Source organism: Chanos chanos, chromosome 2 (assembly GCF_902362185.1).
Source record: "Chanos chanos chromosome 2, fChaCha1.1, whole genome shotgun sequence".
Lineage (NCBI taxonomy): Eukaryota > Metazoa > Chordata > Actinopteri > Gonorynchiformes > Chanidae > Chanos > Chanos chanos.
Window position 1 is genome coordinate 5131600 of NC_044496.1, and position 15673 is coordinate 5147272.

The 15673-nt window shown below is 40.3% G+C and overlaps 2 protein-coding genes across 2 annotated transcripts in view; both read left to right on the forward strand.

The window, feature by feature from the left end:
• The window catches only part of LOC115830077 (xaa-Pro dipeptidase), a 39081-nt gene extending 31755 nt beyond the window's left edge, over positions 1-7326 (forward strand). The window contains exons 12-17 of the mRNA XM_030794115.1: positions 3601-3669; positions 4598-4675; positions 5508-5656; positions 5781-5965; positions 6155-6346; positions 6829-7326. Of these exons, the coding sequence (XP_030649975.1) occupies positions 3601-3669; positions 4598-4675; positions 5508-5656; positions 5781-5965; positions 6155-6346; positions 6829-6981 (826 nt within the window). The 3' untranslated portion in view covers positions 6982-7326. The remainder of the gene's footprint in view (positions 1-3600; positions 3670-4597; positions 4676-5507; positions 5657-5780; positions 5966-6154; positions 6347-6828) is intronic.
• A 7726-nt stretch (positions 7327-15052) lies between these two features.
• Positions 15053-15673, forward strand: part of LOC115805238 (xaa-Pro dipeptidase-like) — a 38909-nt gene continuing 38288 nt past the window's right edge. Inside the window, exon 1 of the mRNA XM_030765768.1 lies at positions 15053-15069. Within this exon, the coding sequence (XP_030621628.1) occupies positions 15053-15069 (17 nt within the window). The remainder of the gene's footprint in view (positions 15070-15673) is intronic.

Below are 15673 nucleotides of genomic sequence, written 5' to 3' on the forward strand. Positions count from 1 at the left end.
TGACTGCGCCAGTGTGTACAGAATATTGTGCACCTTAGAATGCCTTCAGTTCTTTATTAAACAAAATAAAAACAGTTGCTGATGGATGGTGAAGAGGAATGAAGCTGAGCATGGTGGGGTGTGTAACCCTGCAGTCTGACTGCTGCTCTGGACCAGCTCTACTGCTTGCTCAGGGGCAGCATCCTCCATACATAAACCACCTCCTGTTACAGGAGGCCTGTCCAGGACATGGATTTGTCTCACAAGTCCACTTTCATCAGCATGCTTTTTTAGGACTGCAGCCCAGCTCCACATTTCACAGACTCACAGTGTAGGCAGGGACATCAGTCATGAGGCAGCAGGGCACCTGCTCTCTTGCAGAGGATACACAGTTATTTATGCAGCTCCGTAGGTCCCCGTAGCCTTTTACAAACAACTTGAGCTGTGCGCCCATCTCGGCTTCCATGAGACTCCCAACAGGATATTAATAAGAGGGAGACTTGCCTCTCTGGCCCTATGTAAAATTTGGTCTCCTGACCTCTGATCAGCGGAGAAGCAGGGCGAATAATTTTGGGCATTTTTTTCCTCTGATGTCGCCATAAGAGTTGGCGCTCAGGGCCTTCCCATGGGGAGGTGTCTTCTCCGTTCATCTTGGGGATGAAAACATTCCACCGTCCTGCTCCTCTGAGAAGTCCCGGCTCTGCTAGGAATCCTGCCATCTGAGTTTACGCTTCATGTTCAGCTCCAGACTCGTCCTGCTGCAGCCTCTCTCTTATACTAATCAGGCCATGTCCATTATGACCTGGAGGGCAGTATAAATCATCATGGGGAGGCTTTCTCCATTTGTGTCAAATAACCAGTATTTCAATACTGTTTGAGCTCTGACTTATTAACAAAGGCCCAGTTCAAAGTTCACACTTCTTATGCGGGTGGCTTTGTGTCTTGTGTGAGAATACCACCATGGAAACTCAGGCACCAATTATTTTGCCAGCCTGCTGAATGTTTTGCAGCTATGTGAGCGGTTTGGTCTGAGATGATTGGAGAGTTTGAGAGAATTTATCCTCTTTGGAGGAATTAGGAAACAGTGATAGAGCTTGTCTCGCTCTGTCAGAACATACACACAGTACTGGGGAGTAAAGCTTTTTTTTTTCCATTTACATTAGAGATCGTTTGTCACATGGACGTTTACCTGCAGGATTTCTTTGTGGTTTTTTGTTCTTTACAAACACAAATACACACACACACACCTTCACCCCAAAACTTTTGTGAATACTTGTAAAGTTACATACACTTAGAGTCTTGAATTAAGAATTACTTAACCTTTGCCCAGATATTGAACCACAGCGCAAACTGTTAATTCAGCTTTTGAGTAATTGACTTTATCCTCATACTAAACTAAAGTTTCTGAAAATCGGATTTTTTTTTTTACTTCCCCGAAGTTTGTTGTATAAAAATCTTCCTAACCCTAACCCTAACCCTAGCCCTTACCCATTGTTTAAGGAAATACAATGAGGGTCTGAGTTAACAAGTAGCAACTACTCAAAAAAAAATTCTGTTTAACTTTATGTTTAACTTATGTTTAACTCTGCTCTTCAGTGTAATGTGAATCAACGTTTTGACCCAGAAAATTTGTTGGACTTTTAGTAACTGAGTCTCATCGTTTTACTTAGAAACTCAGGTTAATGCATAGCAACGCATTATCAAACTCAAGAGGAGCAGCAGTGTTTGATCTGTATTTCTTTCCCTCTGATTACATGAATAGAGAATGATGGGACATGAAAAGTTGAAACACTTTCTCTTTACAGAATTTTTGATGTCGCTGACCAGTCTGCCTTTGAACTGCAATGTTGTGTTACCATGTTGTTTGCCATGGAGTCACACTTAAATACCATAATTTCTCTTTAAACTTAAAAGATTTCTCTTGCCCTCAGGAGGAAATCGTTTATGAGTGAGGGAACTGTAAACCGACTGCTTCTCTTTTTGCTCATTAAATCTTTTAACTGTATTTTTAGTCAAGCCCACTGTGACGAATCTCTTTGCCGTTGTAGATATCAGTTTCTCACTTTTCTCTGTGAAACTTGATTTTATAACTTGGTAAGCTCTGACTGAAACAGTGACATTTACACTAACGTGTCTACTTCATTCGTTCTCAGACCGACTGAGGAAACAGTTTAAAACCCAGCTGATCATATGTCTTTTGTCAGTATTGGTTTGGGAGGAAGAGCCTGGAAAGGTAGCCTGAATCAACAGCAGTATCATAATGTTTGGCGTTCCTAGAACAAGCAAAATTCTTCTTGCTTCTCTCCATGTCTGTGTACTCATATCTGACTTCAGAGGTAAGGGAGAGGATGGCTTAATCCAGTTGACCATCATCAATATGATCAGCCTCTTTTTGAATACTGATATATATGACACAGTGTGTAGACTCAAGTGGACTTGAAGTTAGATGAGTCGTGTACTTGTATGACACTCAGGTAGTTGTGAGTGTGATGGAATGATGAGACACAGGGAGGAGACGTGAGCTGTACGGTCTGTGGGTGTGCGTAGTGTTGGGGTCCGGAGTCGAGGTCTTTCATTCGGTTTTTGCGTGCGCCATGAAAGAGAAACCTGCAGGTGCCCCGGCTGTACTTGAAAGGAAAAACAGATTCATCTCTTTTCCGCTGCATTCTCTTTGGATCAGTATAGCTGGAACGTTTGCTCATAGGATCAGAGAGCTTCACCCAAAGGTTTCAGCAGCAAGTACCTACACAGAGGAATCCATTTCCTGTTGCTGGCTGGCAGCGTGTTTTGTTTTAATTAAAGCTTGTGCTCGGTCGCTGAGGAGAGTAAATAATCTGAGCTCTGATAGCTCTCATCACCAGTCTCCCATCAGCCTAATTGACTGCAGCACTTTTCAGAGAAAGTCACCACTCAGACTTTGCTTTGGGGAGGAGTGATGCAGTGCTCATTGCATCTTTCATCTCTCTTTCGCCCCTTCCAACCTTGTCTCTTTCTTAGCTTAGGGCCACATCTGTTTAGAATGCTTAGTTTGTTTTGTGTAACTCTGCCATTGTGGCTTTGTAGATCTGTATAGTAAACTTTTTGCACGTTGCTACATGTTTCTGGTTTTGCAGATGCATATGCAGAAGAATTCTTTCTTTGTGTTGTTGTAGATGTAGACAGTAAACTCAGCAACCAAGGAAAGGAACCGCTGAGGGACTGTGTCCATCCCATTGTTAGAGGTCCCCCTGTTTCTTTTTATAGTGGAGGTGGCCTGTGTAATCCTGTCAGATTTCACAGGATCACAGCCCTTCAGGGGAGAACTGGGCATGAATCACACTCAAACACATGAGCATTGTTTTCACTAGCTGCAAATAATATACCTGGCAGAACACTAGTGTTGAATAATACTAAGTTTGTAACAAAGCAAATCAGAAGTTTAAGTGCCTCTGACTGGTGTACTTGCGTCTTGGTATGATCTGTTAAATCTATGTTGGCTTTGATAGCCAGCGTGAACAGCTAATGAGTTTCTTGATGGAAATTTTACACTGTATGAATCTACACAGTTGAAAATAAGCATTTAAAATGTGTGTGTGTGTGTGTGTGTGTGTGTGTGTGTGTGTGCGTGTGTGTATTCTTCAGTCTGTTTCAGCACTACTGCTATTCGCGTGGAGGTATGCGCCACACCTCTTATACCTGCATCTGTGGAAGGTAAAGTAAAACCCAACCTTAACACGGCACAGTTTCACACAACACCCAGACCATGAGTTCACCAATCTCAGCACTCTGCATTGTGCTATAAGTAGTAAGCAGTTAGGTAATGGCTAGGTTAGAACGTAGACTAGAGACCCAAACACTGCAGTATTTTGGCTGGCAGAGATCACTGGGCTCCTCTGCTTCAGAGCGACAACTATGTGTCTTCTGGGATTTTCCCCAAGCTTCTGTTACAGTTTTTCTTCAGGGAACAGGTTGTTGAGTTCAAAGCTCTGCTGTTCGACTGTGTCATCTGACCAGGCAGCTGGTTACTGCAGATAAACATAAGAGATGCTGTGTGTTCCATTTTCACTAGTTTCAAGGTTCATTTGACCCGTCACTGCTGAGCAGGGGTTTTCTGATTTACCACAACACGGGCAGTTTTACCTTCTGAATACCACGTTTTAATGTTTACCCGTCCACATGCATCATTTAAAGACAGGGGATGATTCTCTTTTCATTTTCAGTGGCATAGGAGTCCTTAAATAATTCACAGGTCATTTGATGATCTTTTTCCATTGGCTGTCAGAGGCAGTCACTGCCCGCCTGTTGAGTTGATCATCTTATTCTGTCTCACTGCCCAAGTTAGAATATGTAGGAGCCTGAAGAGCGAGTAAATATTGAGGGAAAGAGGCAAATGTTTATTACAGAGCCTGTGTGTGACCTTGATTTGAAACCAAAAAATTTCAAATTTTGCTTGAATATACAATCAGCAAAGATTAAATATAAAGTAGGGAGTTTTCTCTTTTCACTCCTCATGTCTCTGACACACATGTGCCTATAGTGGTGTAATTTTGACTGGTCTGTAGAGACACAGTTAAGTTCATTCTCTGTGAACAGAAGCTAATTTTGTAAAGTAACACATGTATTAATCACATCCTCACAGTGGACACAACTGCTCTGTCATTTATTATGGCCACCCTGGTGCTCCTAATGACAAGACAATTGAAGATGGAGACATGTGGTAAGAGATGATTTTTTTTCCCCCTTAAAGTCTTCTTTTCAAAGACTGCTCTGTAGTGGGTTTTCCCTTCCTTGTTTTGTGTAGTAGTAAAGTCCATTGTCAAGAGCTGAAGTCTGACTTAATGTACTTTTTAAGCCTTTCTTCATCACTCTGTCAGAATATGCGCACATACTGTGTGCACACATATAACCACAGCATGTGGGCAAGCAGAAAACCAATTGTATTCATTTCAAAGGCTGTGACAGATGTATGATAGAACAAAAATATCTTTCATGGATGTAGCTGTCACTTGCGCAGTCTGTGGTAGAACTATTGACTGACCTCTGTTTGGTCAAAAACTTTATCAGTGATTTGTCTCCCCCTGCTGGCTATACAGCAGACGTGCAATACCATAATACCATAATACCATTTATACCATAATATTTTGATCTGACTATAAATAATCTCATTAGAAATGCATTATAAAGTGTATAGAATATTTGACTGCACAGGTTTACCATTTTATAGTTTTATTCGAATGCAAACCTAGTGCAAATTTATACTCTCTGATAAAAAGATTAGGACCATTGTGTATTATGTCAGGTACATTTTCTTTCTGAATACTGGCTGCATCTATCAGAAATGCTTGTTGTTTCAGTGTGTTTTTCTGTACATGGTAACACAGGCACTCAGAGCATGGTTTCAGTGTAGTCTGAGCCTTGAGTGTGTCACCGTCTTTTTGTGCTGATGGAAATTCAAAAGCAGTTCTGGACATACAGAATCCTGGCTGGGAGCTACTCCTTTTTCTCTACATATTTCCCTGTTTTTTTTCTTTTCTTTTCTTTTTCCACAGTCTCTTTGACATGGGTGGAGAGTATTACTGCTACACCTCTGACATCACTTGCTCTTTCCCGACCAATGGCAAATTCACCGCTGACCAGAGAGCCATCTACGAGGCAGTACTCAAGTCCTCACGCACTGCAATGGCTGCTATCAAACCAGGTACCTCAAACTAATGCCTACTTTTGTTTTAAGTACCAGTTACAAATAGCACAAGAGCAATAAGTCTTAGTTAAAAAAACAACAGGGTGGTGCATGAAAGGCTGAATGGTGCCGTGCCTTACAGGGGTAAAGTGGACAGACATGCAAAGGCTGGCTGATCGGGTTCACCTGGAGGAGCTGGTTAAGGTTGGCATCCTGCGTGGCAATGTGGAGGACATGCTCAAAGTCCACCTGGGTGCCGTGTTCATGCCCCACGGACTCGGGCACCTGCTGGGCCTCGATGTGCATGACGTGGGCGGATACCCTGAGGTCAGTGCCAATGGCAACCTCTACAGTGTTTAACCAGAGGCCTCATTACAAATACTGTTACCTTTACGTTATTTTAATAAATGCTTAATAAATACTCTCTTCTACACTCTTCCCTGGTACAGTAAGAATACTGAATTATTACCACTGTTGCTAAATGAATGTTTGAGTTGTTGTGTATGTTTTTGTCAGGGTGTGGAGCGAGTGGACGAACCAGGCCTGAGGAGCCTTCGAATGGGCCGTTTGGTGCAGGAGCGCATGGTCCTGACCGTGGAGCCCGGTATCTATTTCATCAACCACCTGCTGGACCAAGCCCTGGCCGACCCAGCACACTCCTGCTTCATTAACAATGCTGTTCTGCAGCGATTCCGTGGCTTCGGAGGGGTCAGTCCATTCTTATACAAAACTTCTCTTTAAAGCCTGTTATATACCCAGTCTCATTTCTCTCTCTCTCTGAAGTCTTACCTTTATTTACACCCTTTTGAGTTACAAAAATTCAACTTCATGAGGAGTTCCATTCAATACCCTTACTTAAGTGTGCAAAGGTTTTTTTTGTGCTTACGAGGATGGATTCTGCGCATTGTTAGCTTGAGTTATGTTCTATACTGAATTACTTGTATCCATTTCATGGGATTAAGAGTTGATTTAGCATAAATAGGTGATAGGACTGCATAAATTTTTTTTTCCTATTGAAAATGGAATTTACATTTTGGAGTTACGAGAATTGGCTTTATGAAGGATTTTTCAGGATTGCATTACACTTGTAAGTTGGGGAAAGACTGTACTTATTTCTTTATCACTGAAGTCGTGTTCGTGATGACTGTAATCGAGGCATTTTTCCTTTTTCTGCTCCTTCCTCTGTCCAGGTACGTGTTGAAGAAAACATTGTGGTGACAGCAGACGGTATCGAACTGCTGACCTGCGTTCCCCGCACTGTGGAGGAGATTGAAGCCTTCATGGCTGAGGGTCGTGACTCTTCCAAGTCCTTCAGCCCTGTTGTCTGCAGTGAGACATTTTGAACATGCATCTCATCTCCAAGATCATAACAAATTTTACATAATACTTCTGTCAGCTTTCAGTAATGTGAAATCCTTCACTGTGGGGAAGTAGAGTTCTCTGCTTCAAGCATTTTCATTTAGAAAGATAACTATGCACTATGAAGTGTGTGTATTATGAATTGTATGTATTATGAAGGTAAACTATTACAATTCCATTTATAATTCTAGTTAAGATGCCACATAATTTTAGATAAGTCTAATGAAGTCATACTGTCCAGACACTTTAAAGTGTAAAAATGTAAATAAGCCTAAGAGAATTTGTATATCTTATTTATAAATTATTCTGTCATTTCTTCTCTAAGCATGAATTTCTTTGTTTATATATTCAACTTCGGTATATTTTTCTGACACTTTGTACCTTTTAAATGAAGGAAATGCATGTTGCTGAATAAAATGAATTTTTTAGTATGTAAAAATGTTTTCATTATTGAAATATTGCTTATAAACATGTTACTTTCTCACATTTACATTTATGTAGCCTTTAGAACAGCCTTGAGAGAGTCAGCTACATAGCAGCCTTTCAGAGGGAGAGATAGAATACTCTCGCAGATTATTATTGACTGCATTGTATTGTGAATAATAATAGTTTTCATTTTATAATAACATGCCTTTCTCATATTGAAAGTGCTTCAGAGCAAGAAAACAGAAATCATAAAGTAGCGTAAAAATAAGGTGAAGAACGTATGTAGACAGAACATGACACAAAGAACGACACATGTGGCTCTAAGCTTGGCACAGCGCATGACTACTGAGTATAACAAAGCAGAACGAGCACCGCCACAAAGCAAGACTATTTCAAGTATAGCAATAGAGCTTTGGACACAAAACAGAAACGGTTGCCAAGTTCCAGACGTGTAGACACAACAACAAAACTAAAAGGTGGTCGGAGCCCAGGTCACATGAGTTGATGGTGTAATCAAGGATTTATAAAAGCTGATCTAAAAAAGGTGGGTAACTTCTTAAAGCAGTAAAGTGTAGGGACATTTCATAACTATGCCCAGTTCTCAACACAGACTGAGATTGGCCAGTATGACCATCTACATCATGACCATAATGTCCACGGTGAATATATCAAAAGGGGAATTACATGAAAAATATCTCCCAGTGGATACTCCCATTGGTGACCATGAAGGTTGTTTGAGGGTTTGACCACCAAACAGTGGCAACAAATTATTCCAAAGGAATAAAGAGCAAGAGAAGTGTTTCTTGTAAACTTTTTCCTTAATCTTTCAATACTGTAATGCCATTATGGGATGCAGTCTGATCTAAGTTCTGGTACATAGAAAAGAATGTGCTATAGTCATGCTGTGTCACTAATGAAACCATAGCAGTTACATGTGCCTGTTTGGCATAACTGCTGTGTACAGAACACTGCTCATTCAACAAAAACCTTTTATAAAGAGCAGCTCATGGGCTTCTCCTTTTGTTTTGTTTTGAATGGCCCACATCACAGTACATGAACCAGATTTATTAAGATCATTATAAGGGAACATTAAGTCATTTAGTTTCAATTATCAGCAAGGTGAGACCACCTACAAGCTTTGGTTATGTGTTAATTACTTGACTAATCCCCCACATAAGTAAGTCAGGCTGTGAACACCAAACCAATAGCAGCATCCACAGTTCAATAGAACTGGCCCCACAGTAAATACCCTGATACTCTGGGCTCTGGACAAAATCCAAGCTATTCATGTGTTCACTTTAATACTGGACTACTTAATGCTATTCAGCTAATTACTGCTTTCACCATTAAAGCAGAACATCACCAAATGAGGATGTGATTGTATTTTTCACCTGTCTCTTGAGGGTAAAAAAGACTGAATCCTTGATGTCAAAGAAGCCTTCCCCACCAACCTCTTTTGCAACATTCAGGATATTCCTGATTTCTGCATCAAAAGTGGGGAAGCCCTTGAGATCACTGACTACCTCACTCCATAATGGTTTCCAACATGCTTTAACTGTCTCGGGCTTTAAGGCATCTGCAATCTCTGTAATAAGCATGGTAATTGCATCTGCAGTTGTGAAGCTCTCCAATAAATCCATGCAGCTGCAGTCAGGGTTAGCATCAAGGGCAGCACGAATCCTGCCAAAGGTGAGGAGGGTGTAAGTCATCTTAATGCATTTGATGATGCCTTGATCAAGTGGTTACAGCAGTGACATAGTGTTAGAAGGCAGGAACATCACTTTCACCACGTTTTCGTCGGCAAAGCAGAGAGGTTTGGGATGGTTGGGAGCATCGTCAATTATGAGGAGGACTTGAATGGCAACCCGTTTTCTTCGAGGTATTTCTTCACTTCAGGAATGAAGCACTGACAGAACCATTCCAAGAACAAGATGGCCGTCATCCAAGCCCTCTTGTTGTGTTGCCAGAATGCAGGCAGGCAGGAGATTAGGCCTGGCTTGATCATGTGACCTGCTGCATTTCCACACAGCACCAGAGTGAGGCGATCTTTCCAGGCCTTGAACCCTGCGGCCCGCTTGGCACTCTTATGGATGTAGGTACGATTGGGCATCTTCTTCCAGAACAAGCCTGTTTCATCACAACTGAAGACTTGCTCTGGAAGGTAGCCTTTCTCTCCTAGGAGTTTTCTGGGAACACTCATGCCGCCTCAGAGTCAGCCGATGCAGATTCTCCCATGATCTTTAAGTTCTTGAGGCTGTAGCGCTTTACATAGCTAGCCAGCCATCCTTTACTAGCCTTGAACTCCTTCCCTCCTCTCGCTCTCCTAAGCCCACTCACAGTAGTGGTCTTCGCGGCTAAGTGCTTTTTCACGAATAATTTTGCCATTAACAGGGATGTGCTTCTGAGACGTCCTCCAGCCCCACACTTAATGCTGTCTCAGTCTTTGCAAGCACATTATCATGAACCAGAGAGACCATTTTACCGTTGTAGGGGCAGAACTGATACTTCCACGAATTTCTGCTTTATTGTGCGAAATGCTCGATTCAATCTTACCGACCTTACGGCCCACTTTGGCAAACAACATGCCACAGATTTTTATTTTCTCATCAAGATACAGCACTTCATGCTCCCTATGAGCCTTAGAGGGACTGCTTTGAACACTTAACTGCTTTTTAGGGGCCATTTTTTCAAAGAAACAGAGGGAGCACAAGTAACGAATGAGACGTGAGACGAACAATGCTCAAACAATGAGTGCTGGTGAGAGACTGAGGATGTGTGAAATTGCAGGATGCTTACAGCAGGGTATGCCTGCACATAACCTCACTCGCTTGGATTCAACATAGTGCTCTGCACGCGGCAAAATTCAAGTTTTGCTTTTTGGAACTTTCTGGAATGTTTTTTTTTTTTTTTCTCGAATATTTTCAATCCACTATTGGTTACATCCGTACCTGTGGATAAGGAGGGTTGACTGTATTGCGAATGGTTAAGGAAGCTTATGACTTCCACAGTGCAAAAACGTTCCTGGAAATCATAGGCCTGATGCTGCTAGCAAGATCAATATCTTCTATCAAGAGTAAAATTCACTCACACATAAAGATATGAGCATACAGTAACCGTCATCATATGATTAATGATCACTCAGCGTTTATGAAACACGTTCTAAGTAAGTTCATATACATCATTGGTTGAACTAAAAAAAGCTAATAATGTAACAGAACAGCCTAACTGAACTGGCTTAATGAAGGGTAATTAACTCCACTCAGAATTAAATTAATATAATTCACCATGAAAATGTCATCGTCAATGTCAGGTAATTGATTGGGTAATGATATTGGTAACTGAGATTTTCTTCTCCGTGTCACGAAACGACAATTTTCCTGCAAAATTCAGCAGTGTGTGCGCTCACCTATGTTGCCAGTCAAGGCGGGACTTAACAGTTGATATCAGCCAATAATATGGCAGCAAATAATTTCAGTGACACCGTTTAACAGAAATCGTTAAAAGAAATTAATCACATGAACTGTTTCAAAATAACACTGTGAATAAAATATTCGTCATATCGTTATCTAATGTAGTAGACCAGTAATTAGAAAATGCAAAACTGGTCCATAAAAACAAATAGATGATTTTTGAAGACAGGATGCCGTCTTCGATTTGACTCTTAATTTCTGGAGGAAAAGATGGATAATGAAACTGCAAGAAACAGCTCTCTCGGGAGGCTGCTCCTGCCTTTGTAACAACATTTTGACAGGTTGAGAAGATTAATAGGCCAATAAAAATAGATGAAATCCTACTAGATGTTTTTTCCCGTTGTCTGTATTGCAACTCAAAAATGTTTGGCTTACAATACGAGACAAGCAGAGTAGCGTATTAAGATTCTCAGTGTGCGGCAAAAAACACGGTGAGCTAACATGCACGTCTTTGCAATTTATGCCCCCAGACATTTGTTGCTTTCACAGTTCTAGCAGCAAATATCTTTGCAGGATGTGTTAAGTTATGTGCTCTCATCAGTTATAATATTGGGTATATTGTCTGTTAGGTTGTAAGGTATAATTTGTTAAAATTATTTGTTCCCACTATTAAATGGTTTACGACCATGCTTTTTGTTATACGCATGTATTATGTGTAATACGTTCTATTTGTGACGTCGACTACAAAAGTGGAACGGCTACTGTTAATAGTTCAGTGCTGCATGTAACTAAGAGAGAGAGAGAGAATAAAATCGACTACATTCAAAGATATCTTCTGCGTGACCCTCTATTAATATGGAGAACAGAATTGAAAACTCAACAGGATGTACTAAAAGTTTTGAATGATATCAAAAGATGAGAGACATTGAGCAGCAAACCTTATTACCTAATGAACAAAATAATCAACAAAATCCTAGAAATGACTGTGTGTCATTTTTTCACAATGGCACAGCATATCCTTAGCAGTCAAGCTCAAGACACGCTTAATCAGAGAAACCCTTTTAGAGTGTCTGAATGAATGGTTTTGTTTGTTTGTTTGTCTGTCTGTCTTGTTTTTACTAACACAGCGGTAAATTGTTCAAAATCTTTACCAACAGGCCGAGTTTCCAGAAATTAGACTTAAAGTACAATTCTGGATGAAACTTGTCATGCTTAACAATGACAGTTGGGATTCGCTGAACAGTATGCCTGACATAGACTCACTTTAAATCATACAAGTATGGAGACAGAATCAGGACAAAAAACAAAAAACAAAAACAAACCTTACCAAACCTTCACCTGAGTGACAGACATCAGTTAGTAACAAAGGGGAGAACGATTTCTCTCTCTCTCTCTCTCTCTCTCTCTCTCACACACACACACACAGTCATGCACATCCATCATCAGCCACTGACACTGAAGCCTCCTCAAGGCTGTGTTCTGCTCTGGGTTCATTTCTGTACACACTGGGTGCTGCCGCCTAGCACCTGTCACAGCTTTAAATTCTGTGATGATACTGCCATCCAAGCACTCCTTGGTGATAAACACTCTCTCTCACTCTCTCTCTTCCTCTCACATGTCTTCAGACCTTATACATACTTCTCTCTGAAGACTTGTCATGGAGTTGACTTTGGTGGTGCAAGATGTTGTTAATTCGTTGCGTCTGGGGTGTTTGGGTGGAACCAAGCAAATTTTTATGTTGTTGTTCTGCTGGGTGTTGTACTGTTAAAGTGTAAGAACAACAATCATCATCATCATAAAAGGGACCTCTGGACTTGTATAGCCAGCATTGTTGCACATGAATAAAGCAATTATTTTAATGAGATTACACTAAAAAGGCATTCACTTGCAACATAAAAGGCAAAGAAAATTCGGATAGCACTTAAGGAGATGCAGCCTCAAGTACTTTAGCCAGACACTTTCAATTGAGTCAATCACTGTGAAATTTGCCGGGGGGGGGGGGGGGGGGGGGGGGGGGGGGCGGGGATTTCCCCCCTTTGGTCTATATATCCCTGCTTCTGCTGAATTATTTTTATCCCCAGTGGGCCCCAAATTTACCCCCCCCCCCCCCCAGTGATTGGTATGACGGACTGTTAGGGTCACATTTAGGGAATAAAAATCGAGAATAAAGTTATAATATTACTAGTATAAAGTCGTAATTGATAACAAAAATTCGTAATTTTACGAGGAAAAGTCATAATATTACGAGAATAATGTCGTCAGTTTAGGCTACGTGTTATTTTAGAGGGGAAATATCAGAAGAGCACCCTGCCGCTTTCGTTAAAATGAGGAAGGTGGAGCATCTTGTGAAGTTATACTTTAGTGTAGGTTTCACAGATAACGAAATACTTAAATCCTGCATAAATGGGTTCAGTGACTTTTATTTTGTATTCCATCTATTCCGTAGTGGATGCATTGTCGGTAACCTGCAGCAGGAAGTGAGACTATTGCTGCGGTAGGTAAGGCAAATAGCGGGTCCGGTATAAAAGTTATTAAAATTATATTATTTTTTATGATATGTTCTGTATATAATTCTGTATAAATAATATGTATAAACTACACTAAAAATCATGTTTTGGCGACCATTTAAAATTAATTGAAACTTTTAACTGCTTTCGTCTTGTCAGTTGACCTTGAAACAGCTTGACCTTGATTAAAATTTTAATATGATGTAAATATATTTCATTTAAGCGGACCAGATTGTTTTATGCCCTTTCTCAAACACTTGTCTTTATTGACCCTTTATGCAGGTAAGCAATATTGTTCATTATTGTATGTTTCATGTATGTTTTGACTTTTAATCGTTGGCATGGCTAGCACGTTCACGATCAAAATGACTAGTCTGTATAACGGTATTCTTGTGTCTTTAAATGTAGTACCTTTGTATGACCACTAGAGTGTAGTGTTTACCTTTGAATGAGAATTGTTTCGCATGAATGTTATTGAAAATGGACAGAGTTGTAATTTGTATGCTGTGCAGTCGGCTTTACCGTCGGATTTTGGTATCTGCGGGAAGTCCTGGAACCAATCCACCGCGGATAGCAAAATCGGCGGAAGCTCAAGTGTCTTATCTAAAATAGCGTAGTATTTGCATATAACCTACGCACATCCTCCCGTAAACTTTAAACAATCTCTAGATTACTTATAATATCTAATACAGTGTAAATGCTATGTAAATAGTTGTTATACCGTATTGTTTAGGGAATAAAGACATGACAAAAAAAGTATGTACAGTACAGACGCAACCATCGTAAGCCTAACTACCTAACCCTTTTTCCCGGCGGTTGGTTAAATCCGCTGATGTGCAACTCACGGATAAGGAGGGCCGACTGGTTATTGTATTTGTATCACCTTGTACTTAATATTTGATTCGTTAAGACGTAAATTTAGCCCCACTTTACGATCACAACATAAGAAGTATGTATTTAGATACTGATTGGAAATGTAAGTATTTGCCCTATGCACTTATCTTTTTCTGCACATGTACATTCAATTTTTTTAACGACATATTACACTTTTTTAAATTTCTTTTGATTATTTTATTGACCCACTGTATTTTATACCAGTTGTACTTTTAGCAATTATAGTAATATAGTAATTTTATCTGTAATATTATAGATATTGTAATTGTAATTTTAGTCATTGTAAATGTAGTAACTTGTAAGAGTACTGTAGTAGTGTGTAACCGGCAGCAAGAAGTAAGAGTGTTGTTGCGGCGGACCAGATTGTTTTATGCCCTTTATTAAGCACTTGTCTTTACTGACCCTTTATGCAGCTGAATAAATGATACCATCCTCCGTCTGAGTCGTGTGTGTTGACCGAAGGTAAATCGGGTGTCGGACAGTGAGGTCAGAACAGCGCAGGTTACACTGGTAATATGTTTTCCTAAAATTATGATGTTGTTTTTTTCTCTTGTAAAATCACGACTTTATTCTGATAATATTATGACTTTGCTCTCATTATATTACGACTTTATTCTCGTAATATTGACCTTTTTTCTCCTTGACGACTTTATTCTCGTAATATTACGACTGTATCCCCCCCCATCTTTAAGAGTTACCGGAACTTGCAGTACATTCTGCTGAAGAGAGAGAGATATGTGTCAACATCAGCTCTACTGGCCGAGTTGCGAGCCAGGATCAGCTGACAGTCACATGACTTTCTTATTCAGCAGAGAAAGATGGCTGCATCGCGTGAGTGAGTACACTTCTCGGTTAACTCTTTTCTCATTTCTGAATAAATGAACTGTTTTCAGCTTTACCGTTTTACATGCGCTTGTATTCCTGTGAGAGTTTGTTCCATGTGACTGCGCATGTTACGTTTCTGTGCAGACAGGGTGAAAATGATTGCTTAGTGGTGTTGCCTTGCAAAGCTGCGTTGCAAATGATGAACTTAACCCAAAAGAAAATAAGATTTATAAGATAAGATTGACACTCGGGACTGTGTAGGCTAATGACAGAAAGATTACTCGTATCATTAATTACTCAGTCATAGCCTTAACGGTCAGTGACGATTTATCAGGAGATAAACGTAGAGTTCAGCTCGGGAGTTTTTAAAAGGGAGAACTGAAAAAAACGAATTGTTCATTTGTTCTCATGTGGGTAAACTGTTAGTCTTTAGAGAGAAACTGTGAAGAACATTGCAAAGACTGTTCCTGTTACGACAGCCTAGTTGGAAAGTCGACTTTTAACATTTTAGCGTTAAACTCCCTGTGCTAAGAGATGCACGACCTCTACCTTTGATCACTGAAATGATGATTTGATGGCACAGCTCGTTGCGACACTTTTATCACTTTATTATC